The sequence below is a fragment of the Branchiostoma lanceolatum genome, chromosome 19 (assembly GCF_035083965.1).
Source record: "Branchiostoma lanceolatum isolate klBraLanc5 chromosome 19, klBraLanc5.hap2, whole genome shotgun sequence".
NCBI lineage: Eukaryota > Metazoa > Chordata > Leptocardii > Amphioxiformes > Branchiostomatidae > Branchiostoma > Branchiostoma lanceolatum.
Genome location: NC_089740.1, coordinates 11,339,266 through 11,355,206, shown reverse-complemented (window position 1 = coordinate 11,355,206; position 15,941 = coordinate 11,339,266). Strand labels below are relative to the sequence as shown.

The 15,941-nt window shown below is 37.8% G+C and overlaps 1 protein-coding gene across 13 annotated transcripts in view; it reads right to left on the bottom strand.

Annotated features, from left to right (window-relative positions):
• Positions 1–15,329, bottom strand: part of LOC136425597 (phosphatidylinositol 4-phosphate 5-kinase type-1 alpha-like) — a 38,791-nt gene extending 23,462 nt beyond the window's left edge. For 10 of the 13 annotated variants that reach the window (XR_010754088.1, XM_066414522.1, XM_066414519.1 and 7 more), the window contains exons 1-5: positions 15,048–15,328; positions 8,478–8,533; positions 6,128–6,262; positions 935–1,065; positions 243–360 (exon numbers count right to left, since the gene is read on the bottom strand). Coding sequence is in view for 12 of the 13 variants with exons in the window: in XM_066414522.1 (XP_066270619.1) it covers positions 243–360; positions 935–1,065; positions 6,128–6,262; positions 8,478–8,533; positions 15,048–15,090 (483 nt within the window). In the remaining variant the exon portion in view is untranslated. Of the gene's footprint in view, positions 1–242; positions 361–934; positions 1,066–5,037; positions 5,724–6,127; positions 6,263–8,477; positions 8,534–15,047 lie in introns of those variants that run through there. The other 3 variants (XM_066414515.1, XM_066414524.1, XM_066414523.1) reach the window with 3 other exon arrangements.
• Between the last annotated feature and the right edge of the window lie 612 nt (positions 15,330–15,941).

The following is a 15,941-nucleotide window of genomic DNA, read 5'->3' as shown; positions in this document are numbered from 1 at the left end:
TGCCTTTCGTCAGGCACAACATTGGGGCCTGCTAGGGATTCAAACCCAGAACCTTTAGATTCTAAGTCAACAAACCTAACCACAAGACCACTTTGTAATCTTGCATTCTATGCACACTGAAGTAGCCATTTGGCACCACATTCTCTATTGGTTAGAAGAGCTAGGCAGCAGGGAGAAGGATAGTAAAAGCATTACAATACACATATCAGTGACTCCAATTTTCAATATGGTTTGATACTCACCAAGAAGTCGTCAGGTTGGATCCCGAAGAGTTGTCTGAAGAAGCGGAATGCCATGGGAGCGTACGTCTTAAATCTGAAGTCTGGACAGCGATGGGCCGGGGTCAGGTTGCTGCCCTCACTGGAAAAAATTGTTGATGAAAGAAAAGTTTAAACATTGTGCACAATATTGGAATCATTTGTCTTTAAAAGGCAAAGGTCCCATAGCCTTTTCCGGGCCGTAGGGGCAGTGGGTTTAGCCTGGGTGCCATCCTATTTCTACCGGGGCTCCTACATTCTCTAGGAGCCCCGGTAGAAATAGGATGGCACCCAGGCTACAGTGGGTTGTTAAAGAAGTCAAACCCAAATAAGTTAGAATTTAGTGTTAGTATTTAGACTAGAATAGTCATATAACTATATTGTTACCAATTGTCTGTCCGTCCTTCCATGTTACATGTACTTGCAATTAGCCTACGGGCAAGAACTTGCAATAAACTTATCATTGTAAATCCGCAGTGTCTTGGGCACAGTATTGTAAAGCGGAGCCCAACCCTCTCCTTCCACTGCCTTTTACGCACAGTGTACATGTATCCGATATGCCTAACACATGGAAATCAGCCACTCTAATGCATCCAAACACACAAGCAAACAAACAGACAGACATACACAATGAAAACATAACCTCCAAACAAGGAGGTAAGAAGACCTGTCCTTACCCAGGGAAGAAGACACTCTCCACTACTGAGAAGTCCTGAATAAGAAGGTCTCTCTCTGGTTTGGAACTCAGGCCTCCTATGGAATGTGAGATCCCGAGTTGGATGGCTGTCATCAAAGCCGATGACGTTGTCTGGAAAATAACAACACTAATGTCAACTTCAAGTTCTTTATTGTGTTAAAACTTACAATGAACAATGACTGTATCTGTTTCTGTACAGCCAGTATAACCAGTCTTTTAACAATGCTGTTATCTTCTGTCTGCATTCATCTTAATTTGTTATCATATTTGAAAGAAAAGATATGTTTTCTGTCCATTCACTATCATGAGTAAGGCACCACGCAGCACATACATGTGTCTACTATGTAGGGGTGGACTACATGTACGTATCCTCAGCCAAGATGTACATAAGGCAGCATCAATGTGTGCACACCAAAGGCAATCAAGATTCCGGACAGATTCCAAGACTTTAAAAGTATTTCCCAGGACTCCAATGTGAAATACCGCAAGTGTAGATGGCCCACACTAGAACTCAATATTGCATCTACGTAGTTGCAGTTAATGTGTGGAAAAGTCACAAACGAAAAAGACCACTAAGTACATTGTAGTTGCCATTGTAAAGTGTATTTCCAAAACGTAGGCCAAAATTTCAAATCAGACCACCCATAGATAGCATTGCCTGGCCTCTTCTTTACAAATAAAACATACAAAAACAATACATGTACATCTACAAGTACATGTTAACATATACATTACTATATGCAATATCTAAAGCTGCTATATATTATATTAGTAATAAACAAGCCTCGTTCTAAAATGCATCCCTTTGTTTGTTCCAAATAGACCATTAGCACGATAAACCTTGTCAGTGACATTTACCTTTAAATGCATTATTTTACCCCAGTAGCTCGGAACATAACAGTCCACTTCATGTTAAGGTCGGACCCAACATGTGCACACCCCACTTATAATCCACAGGCCTTCGTGCAAGGTACTACCTGTGACTGTACTAAATAATTCATAAAGCAACAACACTTTATTATCAATTCAGAGGACAAGCAGACCCATCAAAACTAGTCATGTGTTCAGGCAAAACGCTGACTTGAAATCTAACAGTTTGCATGTTTGTGGGCTTACAAATGTTAGTCTTTTATGTAGTTGCAACCATCAAAACAGTTGGCCCAATAGGTTGAGGTAATACTATACCATAGACACTATTTGTATGCATGCATGCTGTGTGACTGTCAACAAGTCATGGAAAAGTTCATGTCAGGTTACTTGGAAAAAGAATGCTGCTTCGGCTATTTAGGGTCATTCCATTTCGAAATCTATGGGGAGATACATTGTGTAGCTGTCGGAAAGGCTTTTTCCAACTGTGTTACCCCTTTTGCTCAATATAGTTGATATTTTTTTATTCCTACACAACTTCTTTTTGACAGACTTAATACAAAGAAGGTAGATGAAAATTTCTTCCAAGAAATGAGAAAAAGAATACAATTTTCTTGTATAATTGTATGACAAAAAAGACAAAAGTAAGAATTTCAATGAAACATAACACTTGCATTAATATATTTTTTACATGTAATGTTTTCCTTTCTGTTAAATCATTTCTAGCAGGAAAATATCATTTTATGTCATTTAAAATATTTAGGGTAAGGTTCCAGCTCAGAAATCATCATCATCATCAGTCCACACGCTTTCGCTACGACAGGGTTATACCGCCCTTCTTACGGGGTGACATACCCTTTCGTTGGCTGTCATAGAAGACGGGGATGCGCCAGAAAGCATATTGTACTGTAATGGTATGGTTTTGATACAGACCTTTTAGGTAAACCATATTTCATGCTGCTCAATGTACTAGAGTGTCCATTTTCAACCCTGCCTGCTTGTTTGATGTGACGTTTTGCAATCTTTAACTGTGGCCATAGCCCATGATACAGGTACATTACTGGTCCATGCCTGTCCCTAATTATATCAATCATTATGGCATGATGTAGTATGGCATGACTGGCACCGCTGACATGCCGTAATTTTTTTTTCCGTCATACGAGGGAATATAAAATAGACGTCTGCACTTTGTGACTTTCATATCTCCAAGCAGATAGCAGGAGGGAAGATTGTGACATGTTTTCAAAGACATCATTTTCATGTAAAATATCATATCTACCTACTTTCAGCAAAGCCATTTTCTTTAGGAATAAACTTTAGGATGGAGGGTATAGGGGAAAAAATTTGTCTTTTAACCTTTTCAATTCTGAGGTAGCTTTTTGGCACCAAACCTGTATTGCTTTTGGGGTTTGGTAGCATTATGAGGGTTAAAAATGAACGCAAATTTTCTATCCTTTCTACAAGTGACTAAGCAACTTAGACTGTTTGATTACTAAGTTAAATTGTCCAGCCATCTTGTTTTCTTTTCCGCCGTTTTCCCAAGACCTGGAACAAGCCAAGAAACCTTACTCCGCGAGTGCTTCCACTTTGCATGACTAGTTTTCCTTGGTCGTTCGTGCGTGCCTTCCTTTTAATCCTGGTCGGTAAACAAGCGACATGCGAACATCCTGCCTGTGCAGAGGGCCTATCCTCCAGGTTTCAAGGAGTGTATTGTCCGTTTGAGCAGCAAGTCAACAACCCAGGGCAGCTCGACATCTCTTTAAACAGGTTTATACAAACAACGTTCTGGTAGTAATTCTGCACATACATGTAGAAAATAGGTTGGGAGTGCGTCGCAAATATCAATTGGAAGCGGCAAAAAGAAAAAATTAAAGTTCTTAGCATTCAGAATTACTCATTTCTAAGTATTCACTTTTGGGCACTGAAAATTGGAGCTGTGCACCTGATTTTTTACTGTGGGCGCGCCAGTGCACCTAGTACTTGTGTAGGGTATTGTACATAAAGGTACTACTGTATAAGAACACATTATCACAGCATATTCTAGATATTGAAGGCTCAGAAAAAATGATAATTCCTAATTTTAAACTGAACTATAGAGTTTTAAAATTTTAATCAAAATTTTTAATCTCGAATGAGAATCCTACTATTCTTTTTCCATAAAAGGAACAGAATACTCTCGCCCTTTTAAAAATGCAATTCAATATTGCTCAACTGGCTGAAAGAATTTTCGAATTCTATCTTTTGCGTCGGCCTTAAACTTGGCCTACAGTAACCTACAACTTTTAGCAACCAGCTGATCGTAATCAGAGGTCATTCAACTTGTTAAATAAGGATGCCCCCAGGCCAAATGCACGTAAATATATGTTATCGACGGAATGGCATTTAGGTCACCTTTATCAGTTCTATACTTGGGATTCTGTCCCCAAAAAAGCTTGGATACAAGTCATGCCAGATCGTTAAAATGGTCACTTTCTACTGAAAAATACTTGAGTTTTGAACAAATAACAAGAAGTCTAGGATCCTGTCAATCTGTGTGACAATTAGAATGTTTGGGACAAAACAGACAAATTGGCCACCTAATTATCCCTCGTTGTTATGTATGCAAATCCTCACCTCTGCCATCAGGGTTGTATCAAAGGGTATTGCATACAAATAGAGGTCAGACATTTTACAAGAACACCACTTAAACTGGTTTAAACTCCCTTTTAACTGAGAACACTGGCTAATAATCACAAGATTTCAGGCAAGTCAAACTATGCCTACCCTCCAGTCTAACCCCAGCTGTTGTTTTGTGTGTTTTCTTAGAAGAGCTTCAGACAAGTGGAGACAAACAAAGAACTGCCCCTCCCACCTTCTCTCTTACCTGTGGTACAACTTCTACTCTCTAGTTTTCACCTAACGAGAGAAAAAATACAAACGTTTTCGAGCCTTCCCAACGTAAACACGAATCGTGCTGTAAATAAACGCAGGTATTTCTGATAGTTTAAATAATTGGCATAGCTGTGTTTGGCCTCGGTGTGTGTTTTGATGCATATCCGTCCGCTAGATCACTAGACCTGAACAACAGGTTGTCTAAACAACACCTTTAGATTCTGACATTGTCATACATGTACATTTCCTGTCCTTGCACCTGAATGCTTGTGTGTCAGACTTCGACAAGGTATTCCTCGTAAACGTATCAACGTTTCCGCGTTTGCACGAACCAGTATTGCTTACCCGTCTCTCTAGTGTGGTGGAGCCAAACGCGGCCATTCCTATCAGCATGATTCGCGTGGTGACACTTCCCCAAATCAGGCGTAGAATCCAGAATCGTCCTCAGTTCCCCGTTGTTCCACCGTTTCCAGGCGGACATGATGACATTCTTTGAAAGCTCCTCGGTAGGAATATGTCCTTGAGAGCATTATAAGTCTCCTTTGGTAATTCCAAGGCTTGTCGCACTGTAAGTAACCTGTCTTGCATGTATTGTATCAGCCTGGGGGTTGTCCATTGTTGCGCAAGCGGGGCTGTACCACTATTATCTCACAGGGGGTAATCCTGTCCTCTCCTATCTTCGCAGACAACCTTACACATTGTTTCTTTATCAAGATTCTATCGAGTTTGTTTCTGTTGCCTTACAAGCTTAGGAATGTAGCCCTAAAGAGTATGCAAAGTCACACCCCTATAAGAGGGTGGGGAGGGCCTTAGGCTAGGTAGAAAAACACCTTGTTTGCATGTTGGCCGCGGAGAGGGCAAAAATAACGGACTAACAAAGAGAGGGGTTTACACAGAGGTGTCAGGTTTCCTTCGAAAGGAGGGATACCTTTCCTTGGAGTGGGAAGGGCCGTTGGGTTTTAAATAATAACCTGAAACAGAGGGCCTCGAAAGGCATGGGTGCCCAGTGACATCAGTGCCTGTTTTAGTACTATAGTAGCCACAAATTATTTCCTTACCATCAGGCATTGCTTCGTTGATTAACATGTATGCTACTACTATTTCTAGATTGGCCTTTACCCAAAGTTAGACAAACGGCATAAGTAACTGGTACAATATACCAGCTATTCAATTGCAACTTAATGCTTTTAAAATCATACTGGTAGAATCACTGATTTTACTGGCAGACAGTGAATGGCAGAGATCCTGATCGCGATCTCTGTTGACAAAGAATCCGTTCGTGATCTCTACTGGTAGAATCACAGATTCTGCCAGATCGTGATCTCTACCCTAACATGAACCTCTGCAGATAGAGGGGGGTCTGTATAATTGCTATACAATGTGCTGCAATAATGTAACAAGACGCTGAGACATTACCAACATCCAATCAACTCACCTTTTTGTACGTTGTTTCTCCCGTGTCTTCATTTATCCTGCGGTGTCCGATCTTGTGTTCTCTCGTGTACTTCGGCGTAACCGGCGGTTTCGACTGATCGCCCACAACAACATCCTTCCCTTCTGTTAGTGTCATCTGCGGAAATATACAACCATATTTGGAATAAATTGCTTTATCTACTTGGTTAGGTCGTGATTTTACGGTTGATGGATTCATACTCAAGGGTTGCCTTCAAGATCAATCAATTCCATTTTGTATATAGGTCATGTTTATTATGATCATGTCTTCTCATTAGCGAAATATTATCATCTTATTATTATCAATCATCAAACTTGTTCTTCAAATTCTGTTTTGAAAGATTTTCCTTCCAAAGTTGAGAATTTTCATGCTTATTGAAAATAATTTTCAAGGACCCCCTCTCAATGTTCTTAAATGGAATAACCCTTATGTAACAAAGTTGAATCAAAGTTCATAACCTGGAATGTGGAGGGAAATTATTTCACTATAGAAATCTGAAGCAAATACTTTTATGTGATTAGATCAGATGCTTATGCATGACTGCATGACTTGATACACAAACAATTTGCATACCTAAGTTTTTCGTTTAAAAAAAATATGTTTTGGGATTAAAAGCATCGACTTTTCAAGAATATTCAATCAAAAATTTTTCAGGGCTATGATTGAAAAAATGTTGTATTTCCGGTTACTCAACTGACCATTGCAAAAACCTGCCGACCCTAGCCTTTGGGGGGGGGGGGGGGGGGGGGAGTGATGACTGCTGCCAAGGGAAATTTTCCATCTGAGCGATGAACATGATATAGAATCGTTTTACAACATGTCCTCTTCATTTCTGCTGCAATGAAAAATTGTGCTTGTGCAATGTATATCTGTATGATTAAAATATGATTTTGGAAAAAACAGTGTACTGACGAAATACAGTTTTACATTGCTACACTGTGTTTTTTGGATCACAAAATCTTGAAGAAGACAAAAGAGAATCCCTACCTACAAGCCCTATATTTTTCAGACCCATTGTTAGAAACTACATTAATTTTCATAAGCCTTCTTTACAAACATTTCTACTACAATGGTCCTCATTTTCATGGACTTTGTTTTTTATATACATTTCTTCTTATTTGGCCACACCAATTCAATTTCTTGGTTAACAGATTTTTTTAAATTTTACCACAAGGACATCATTAAAACAGAAAGCTGGGGTGAAAACTTGCACCTGACCCTGTTCACTCCCTGAAACTGTGTGCACCAAAGTACAAACTTTCCTCTGAGATTCTGTTTTCATGTTGATTTTCCAATCTAGCATTTTTTTCCAAAAATTCCATTAACCAAGAAATCAAATTGGTGTGGCCTTATACAGTTGCAAACAAAAAAACACAAATCATCATGACAGACCTTTTAATCCTAGAGATAATTCAAACAACACGTAACCGACAGGAAAAAGGAAAACGCGACATTACACAGACTTCAACATATTTCCCTGTAAAACAGGAACAGGTTGTGTCTGCTTGGGTTGGCATGAAATTGGACTATATCCAGCTGCTATTCACAAAATGCGGAACAGCTGATTCTCTGTGGACTGTAAAAACAATGAGGAACTTGATTTCACACTTCCTTCTCTTCTGGAAGTCGTAAACAAAAAAATATCAACTCAAATTGATTTTTTTAGTCAATATTACTGTAAAAGGGAAAAGGTTTGCAGGGATTTGATTTTTTGGTAGGGAGAAAATGGAGAGTTTGCAGTTATGTTGTGTTCACAGTTGAAACTGTCATGCAGGGTTTTACTGTAAAGGGAAAATGTTTGCTGTTGTTTTAGTCCACAATGAAGAGGTCACCATGAAAAATGCAAACATACAACCACTGCAAACATTTTTCCTTTTACAGTATTACAATTGTTCTTAAAATTCTGAAAGGGGAGGGGCACTTTTTAGGTTTGTAGGGACAATGAAAAAAATACTGTGGAAGAAGTAACATCAGTTTTAAATTATTAGCATCACTTGTAAAAGTAGGTACTAAGGGCACTAAGCTTTGCTACACTTACAGTACATGGAGCAACATAACAGGTATTTTCCAATGAAAAATCATAAGTATAATTGCCTTCAACAGCCAACTTCCTCAAAATTGATTTTCATTAATAATCATGTCAACTTAACTTATCTTAAAGAAACATCCCAGTAAAAATATCAATACTGGTCATAAATAGATATTACAAATCATGAATAGAAAATTAATGAGCACTGCAAGTGCCAAAACTTAAATTAAGTATTGAAGTTTCTCTATAGAACAAATTGGACTGTACCAAAATAAGTTGAAGGGTAGAACATTTTTTACTCACATCTAATGGTGCTGGTTTGGTCTTCTTCTTGATGGACGGCTTACTCACCAACTTCTCTGTAAGGTAAAAAAACAAGCTTATCACCCCTATATTCAAGTGGTACATTCCACAAGGTCAACGACCTTCAATGTAGCCAAAACAATACGGATACAAACCAACAACAGGCAAAGGTCAAGGTTAAATATCTACACAGCAGTAAAAAAACAAAGGTGTTCACTGGCAACTTTCTAATTTTTTGCAGCTTTTTGTTGTAGCCAGGATATTTTGGCTGGTTTTTGAAATCAGTGTCTGGGAAAGCATTCAACATTCAACAACGGTTACAAATTGGTTTCTTGTGTCCGAACGAAAACACATTCTTGGCATTCTGGCAAATAGTCAGTGCATCAAATCATTTCGCGTCGGACGAATCGTAAAACAAGATCCGGGAACTACTAGAAAGATCGTACGAAAGGCCGCAAATCAAAACTGAGCCAGATCTTACATCTCCTTGGAAATTAACTACATTGTAAGTTACACAGACAACAACTGTATCATATCTTGCCTGTAATCAGTATGCCTGGTAGCTCTTTGCTAAGAAACCATAATCCCTTCTCATTTATACCATGATTAGGTATATTAACAGTAAGTCTCACATGTCATAGTCAATACTGACAAACTGTCTAAAAATATCACCCTATATAGCATGGAATCCGGAAAAACAACTACACTATAATAACTAGAATGACTCATAAGGAAAAGACTGCAGGCGTTGTATTAACAGTTGACAATGTTTAAAGGGGTGTGGATCGAACCAACATTAACTGGTAGGAAGGGGGGGTTGTCAAAAATAGATTTACAGATAACATACAATCAATAGACATTGAACCTGGAACTTCTAACTTTCAAATGAAATGATCCAAATGGCTTTGTTGTCATGTGTAGAAGTGACACGGATTTGTACACATCTTTGACTCCATGGCTGTCTTCAGGTTAAAATGACAGATTTAACAACATGGGCTCCCAAACAATGAGTGGGACGGAACAAAATTTAAAGCTGGAGACAGCCGGGAACGACTCATAATCATAGCACTTTTCATTGGAAATATGCCAATAGTAGTGTAGAATAATATAATTATTTAAATTACAAATATTGTAACACTTGTCTTCTGAGAAACTTGGTACTTTGACAAACACGATCAGAGGTAAAGCCTTTAAAACTGAATAATATACGTAAAAGCTCCTTGGTTGGTAAAAGTAAAGGCAACAAAGGAAGATGTACAAATGTAGTTAAACACTGTAAAACACAATATTTTGTTAATATAGAAATGTTTGCCCTGGTTTTATTTTCGCTATGTCCTCTCCATAGCCAATTCACCTCACTGCAAATATGTGTTTCCAATGTATTGCTACTGTACTACAGAATTGTTTTAGCTGCGAAGTTAAAACAGTGTAAACCTCCTTTTCCCTTCTGCTGCGAAATCAACCCTCTGCTAAAATGAATAAATTTAAAGTATATCATCATGTAACTGAAAAGTACAACAATTGTACATTACTTTCCTGCCTCAGATATTTGTCTACATTCCAAGAACTTTATTTCCTCTGCCTACACAAACTTATACCAACTCCTTTTTTAAACTATTGATTGGAATAAAACGTATCATTGCAAATAGCGACATATCCTACGACCTTTATGCACCTGCCAATGACACCGTCTGTTGTTTGAATAATTCATAACTCATTTTCCCTTTCCCCCAGGCCTGTACCTTCTGTCATTGTTATGCCGATGTGTCCAGAACCAGTCATAACTGGATGTGTCCAGAACCAGTCATAACTGGATGTGTCCAGAACCAGTCATAACTGGTTGCGTGCCTGAGCAGTGGGGACACAGCTCGGCGACATGCTTGTCGCCGCTGAAGCGCGGTAATTACAATAATCTGACCGTATGTCTCGGAACACGTAAGGCAGAGGGCTAGGTGTGCAGACAGTGTGACTAAACAAATGTCTGCAAACTTTTTTTTTGCAACATTTTTTTTTATGTAAAGCAGGTCAAACTTGAAGCATAATGCTTGAGAAGAAGCGTAAAGTTTAGATTTCAATAGTTTTCCAAATTAACAGGCAGATTTGAAAATCATTTCCCTAGATTTGACTAGCTTAGCTAGCAAAATATTGTAATGTAAGCACTTATATCTACACTAGTACTTCCCTGACAGTTCAGCTCTTGATCAACTACACAGATGCTGACTGTTTACAAGTAAAATCCTATATCATATGTTAATCTATTCTAAACAGAATAATAAGGGGGCCAAGAAAGGAACCTTGAGGTACACCATTCTACTTTTAGATTTTGAAATATATTCCTTTTACTAACACACCTATTCATCCTTACTTTTCAGTTCATACAAATCTTATTGTAATGTTGAGTTTTCCAAGTGCAAGGTAAATATGCATATGCATATGTTTGCAGGGCCCACCTATTAAACGTCCTTGACTATTTCCGGATTTAAACAAACATGTCCTGTCGAGACACACCCCATTTGAAGATTCAATCAGGCATGGTAGATTAAACTGTGAGGTCAACAACCTGAATAATGATGACGTTATGACTAATCATATCAGGCCACATCACACCAGTTTATATCACATGATGCGTATGAATGATAATCAACATTATTAGTCTCAAAAGAAAGATGTGTGTCTTTGGCTTTTAACCTTATCCCTGGTACCTACACCAGTAACCAATTTTGGTACAAGAAGGCTAAAATTAAGAGAATATCTTTATTCTTCAACAATAATACTACATTCTCCCACATTGAACATGACATAGCCATTAGGCATGAAACAAAAACATTAATTTGACTTTTTGGTATCAATATACATTGTGCCATGTACAATTGTCGAGCAATAAAATTCATTCATTCATATAATAAAGTGGGAAAGGAAGAGATTTTATGAATAACAGTGATCACCCAAGGAAGATAATAACAATAAGGAAGATGATAAGTGTATCAAGTAAGTGGTAATTAGCAATAACCAGTAAATAAGCTAGAATATATGCACAACTTGTGTTGACTGCCGGGTTGCCATTTCAGTCCAAATACTTCTTGGATCCTTTTTATCGTTATTCAATTTTTGAACTAAATCAAAGCAGCTACATGAATGTACAAATGTATGACAACCAATCATCGACAATGCAACCTCTTCCGTTACAAGCTGTACGTAGTACGACAATTCCATAACTGTTCCAAGAATATCCTCATTTTTCTGTCATAGGATATACTATAATAGATTTAGAACTTGAAATGTCTGCGGTGGTTATATTTTCGCGGTGTAAGTCTCCGGCCGCAAAAATGACTGAATTTGCACTTACGTAACAGGCTTGATCCAACCCATTTTTGTATTACTGTATTATCTCATGATAATCTACAGGTCAAAGGTTGATCATTATACTGTCATACACCAAAATAAATACCTATTTAACAGAGCACGTCTAACCACTATCCATCCCTTAGGCTATTCTTCCAAAGATGCAGACATAGATAAAATATTCTCCTCAATTTTGTACCATTTGCAATTTTGATTTCAGTCTGAATCGAATTGTGAAGTACATGTAAAATGTAACTTTATAAACATAACAGTTGCCTGAGCTTTGTCTTTGCTGATTTCTACTCTATCTAATAATATATACAGTGTACAGATGCATTGCCTGGGTGAGTCCATTGCATGGGATAGGGGTACAAATTGGAAATTTCTCCTATCTTCTCATCTATGAATTCAAATGGTCAATCTTTGATATTTTTAAAGGGACATGAAAAGATAAAACTCTATTTTCTTAATTTTGATGGAAGATAATGGGATATTACACCGCCAATCATTATATGGAATAGTCTACAATCATACTAATCAAGCAATGCATGCATTAAATGTTTTATGTAAATAAAGGTGTGTCAGCATCCTGTAGGTCACCTTCCCCTATCTTGACCTTTGCCCCAGGGTGTGGCTTTCTATCATGCTTGGTTTACAATGTAAATATGCACATCATATTTCATAAGGAAAAAAGTTTTATACAGACCATGAAAATTGCTTTGTTTCAGTTTTAACTTCAAATCCTGAGTTATTTCAACTCCAGAGTGTTTAAAATGAAGAAGGACAACACTTTTCCGTTTAATTCCTACTAAAGCAAAAAGACCAGAAGTGGCAAACATATATTTTCTGAAAAAGCTTAGGCTACAACATTATACACAAAATCCCCTGGAAAAAAGGCCCCTGGCCATTCTTTATGTATTACCAGGGGCCTTCAACTTAGACATATTAACCACAATGCATCACACTGCATCGCGCACTTCAAACCATGCACTAGCTTATTCCCTGTGTCTGTAAGTTAATAACATGGAATTTAAACTTCATCAAATGTCACAACATGCAATAAACTGACCTACTTGCAGCTTTGCGACCGCTAGGTCAACACATAACATACCTCTTATCTAATTACCAAACCAATCTCTTTCGGTTAGGCGAAATTTCATTACGTTTTACAGTGTACGTGCGACCTCCGTGATTCCACATCATTGTATCTACTTCTGAGAAAGTCATGCCATCCCCGCGCACATCAGAAATGAATTACGTGATAATGAAAATTTGAATGAGCTCATGAAAATCTCATGCATTGATTTTTTCACTTCAATTTGTCGACTTCTTTTGATTCCAAAATTTAACCTTTACTTGCTGAGATTAGAAATATTGGATACACTGAGACCGTGCATATCAGCCTCTACGTCGTGATTTGCCGCGATTCGCCATCATTTCTGACCGTATTCGACACAATATATATTCCTATGAAAATTCTCCATATGTACCGTAGATTAATCATATTTTTCGCTATGAAGTCATGACGCTCGCTCGAGTCGCAACCTGCCCCGTCCCGGGCCGTCCGCCATGTTTTTAGGTCATTGATATGCAAGGTTCTAAGCGCTGATTGGTCCGCGAAATACATTGCGAAAAGCTCCTCTCCCCTTCTACCGCGAACACCACAAAAGCAGACATGTATTTACAGTACATGACGAACCCAGGAAATGTTAAAAAGATGCAATACTCTTTCCCAGAATACAAAGATAAAGAACTGTGGAACAAAACGTCTACTCGGCCCTTTGTGGGCCAGGAAGTTCTAGACAGAGTAGCCTATCAGCCAGCTTAGGCTGGAATAGTCACGATCCCTTTCCTATTACAACACATTTAACCTTTCCAGGAAAACACCCAGGCTAGGGATGACATCACAGACTCACATGACATACAGTACCATAACAACATTGCATGCCATGTCTGTCATCAATAATTTATTACACAAAATCTCCAGCAAGCAATGGAAAATCTCAGATCACAGTAAAAACTGTGGGAAAAAAGGAATCTAAAACTTAAAAGTACATGTAAAAGAAACTAACTTTTTGTCAGATATCACATTGTAGTCTATTATTTTACTCATGTTGTTGATGATTCAAGATTCATGTATATTCAAGTCAAAGTTTAGTCTTGTTTAGTCTGTGTAACGTAATTTCCTTGTGCAATATCATTTCCTTTTAAAACAAGACATGACGTAATACAGAAGACGTTTGTCCACCAAAGGCAAATTTCATACAATCATTTTTAACTCTACATGTATTTTTAACGTCTAAGTTTAACTGTTACCATAACTTACCAATGTCCATATTAATATATTCTTAAATCAGAATGATACAAACTGTATGTACTAAAACTTGATTTGCAATGAAATTATATTGACATCATCTTTCAAATGTACAAACGTCTAAAAATGATTAATTGTGACAAGTAGACTTGATAAATCAGTACTCTTCTACTAGTTCAATCTAGGCCTATGTAGTATAATATGTTGTGTAGACCATTATTTGATCTCTAGAACGGTTATCACATTTCTGTTTTGATTGAATTTCTTTAAAGAACTGGAACTCAAGTACGTTACTAATTGGTTTTGCTGGAAAAAATCATATTATGCATTTCAATTTAACATATCATAAGTCTACATTTTTTAATAACACACTGCCACATGACATATACAATATCATACATGTATATGCAACACTGGAAAAGAAATAAAATACATGACTAATCATATAAAATCTTTTTACACAATGTTATTGTCCTTCTTGTTGCAGTACTTTATTCTTTATATATCATTTACCAAACTATGAGTCAATGTTTTCTTTCCAATTATGACCATTCATGTAAAATCATCCAAAATTTTCCATCTTTAGAAAACCCGCAAAACTCTGAATATAAACAAAAGTATGCACCTTTCATATATCTCTACAAATAGATATTCATACCATATCAAGCCTCCACTGAGGTTTCTGAACTTCGCGATCTAACAATTTGGCAAATATTTGATTTGTAAATTCTCCAGAAGAATTTTAACTGCCCCCCACCCCCTTCCACATATATGACACCGCCCAGATATACAAAATCTCGTCTTCCTAAAATAATCCATACTTCAGTGGATGATAGACTTTGTCAAATCTTGTACGTAGAAGTTTATAGATGTGATCTTTGGGATTGTTTTAGAAAGAAAATGTGAAATTTTACCGTCTTTGTCCGGAGCCGAGGGCGTTGTTGCAGTGTCCGCCATCGCTGGATCGGGTTTTGTTCGATCAGGCTGCTAGCCTACCGGCATATTTTCCCACCAAATCTTCCAGAAATAGGTCAGGCTGTCTCCCTACACCAGAACTACGGCGCTAAGGAGGCTTAAGCTGCTTGTTTTGTGGCGATATCTGCCGTTCAGAGCGCGGATATTTAGGTCAAAATAAGAAACGAAAATGTTGCCTTTCCGGAAAATCAATCATGCTTCAATGACACCGCATGCAAGCGCTTAAAATATGATATCGAAACTTTTCATTCAATTTTATGCCAATGATGAGCAAATCAAATTGATTTTATCAATATCTTAAAATCAAACATCATTATTTGTAGTATATATAAGACATGGGGAGATATTTAATGTAAAACATTCTATATTCGTTTTACATTTGCCTGTTGTCGATCGTGAGAAGGAGGAAATAGCTAATAGCGACGACTAGCGGTAATTATTGTTATAACAGGACAATAACAGAGCATTGGACGATACAAACATGTAATTTGGCGGGAAACAGCGAGGTCCTTTGTTGTCCAGGGTCGTTTGATGTGTATCGATCCGTAATGATGCACCGTGTCTGAAATATGTATGTCAGTATGACTGAGGAAAAGGCACGAGCACAGCTCCAAACTCACTATCTGTCTGTCTGTCTACATGTCTGTCTGTCTATCTATCTCTCTGTCTGCCCATCTGTTTATCATAGTGTCTGCAGCTGTCTTTCACAATCTGTATCTATATAGCCGGTATAACCGCCCTTCACACAAGCTTCGAATATGAGAGTCAATGTGTATGTTTTTAACAGTGTCGACCTGCAATGATTACTTCAACAGCTAGGAGTCCCCACTGCC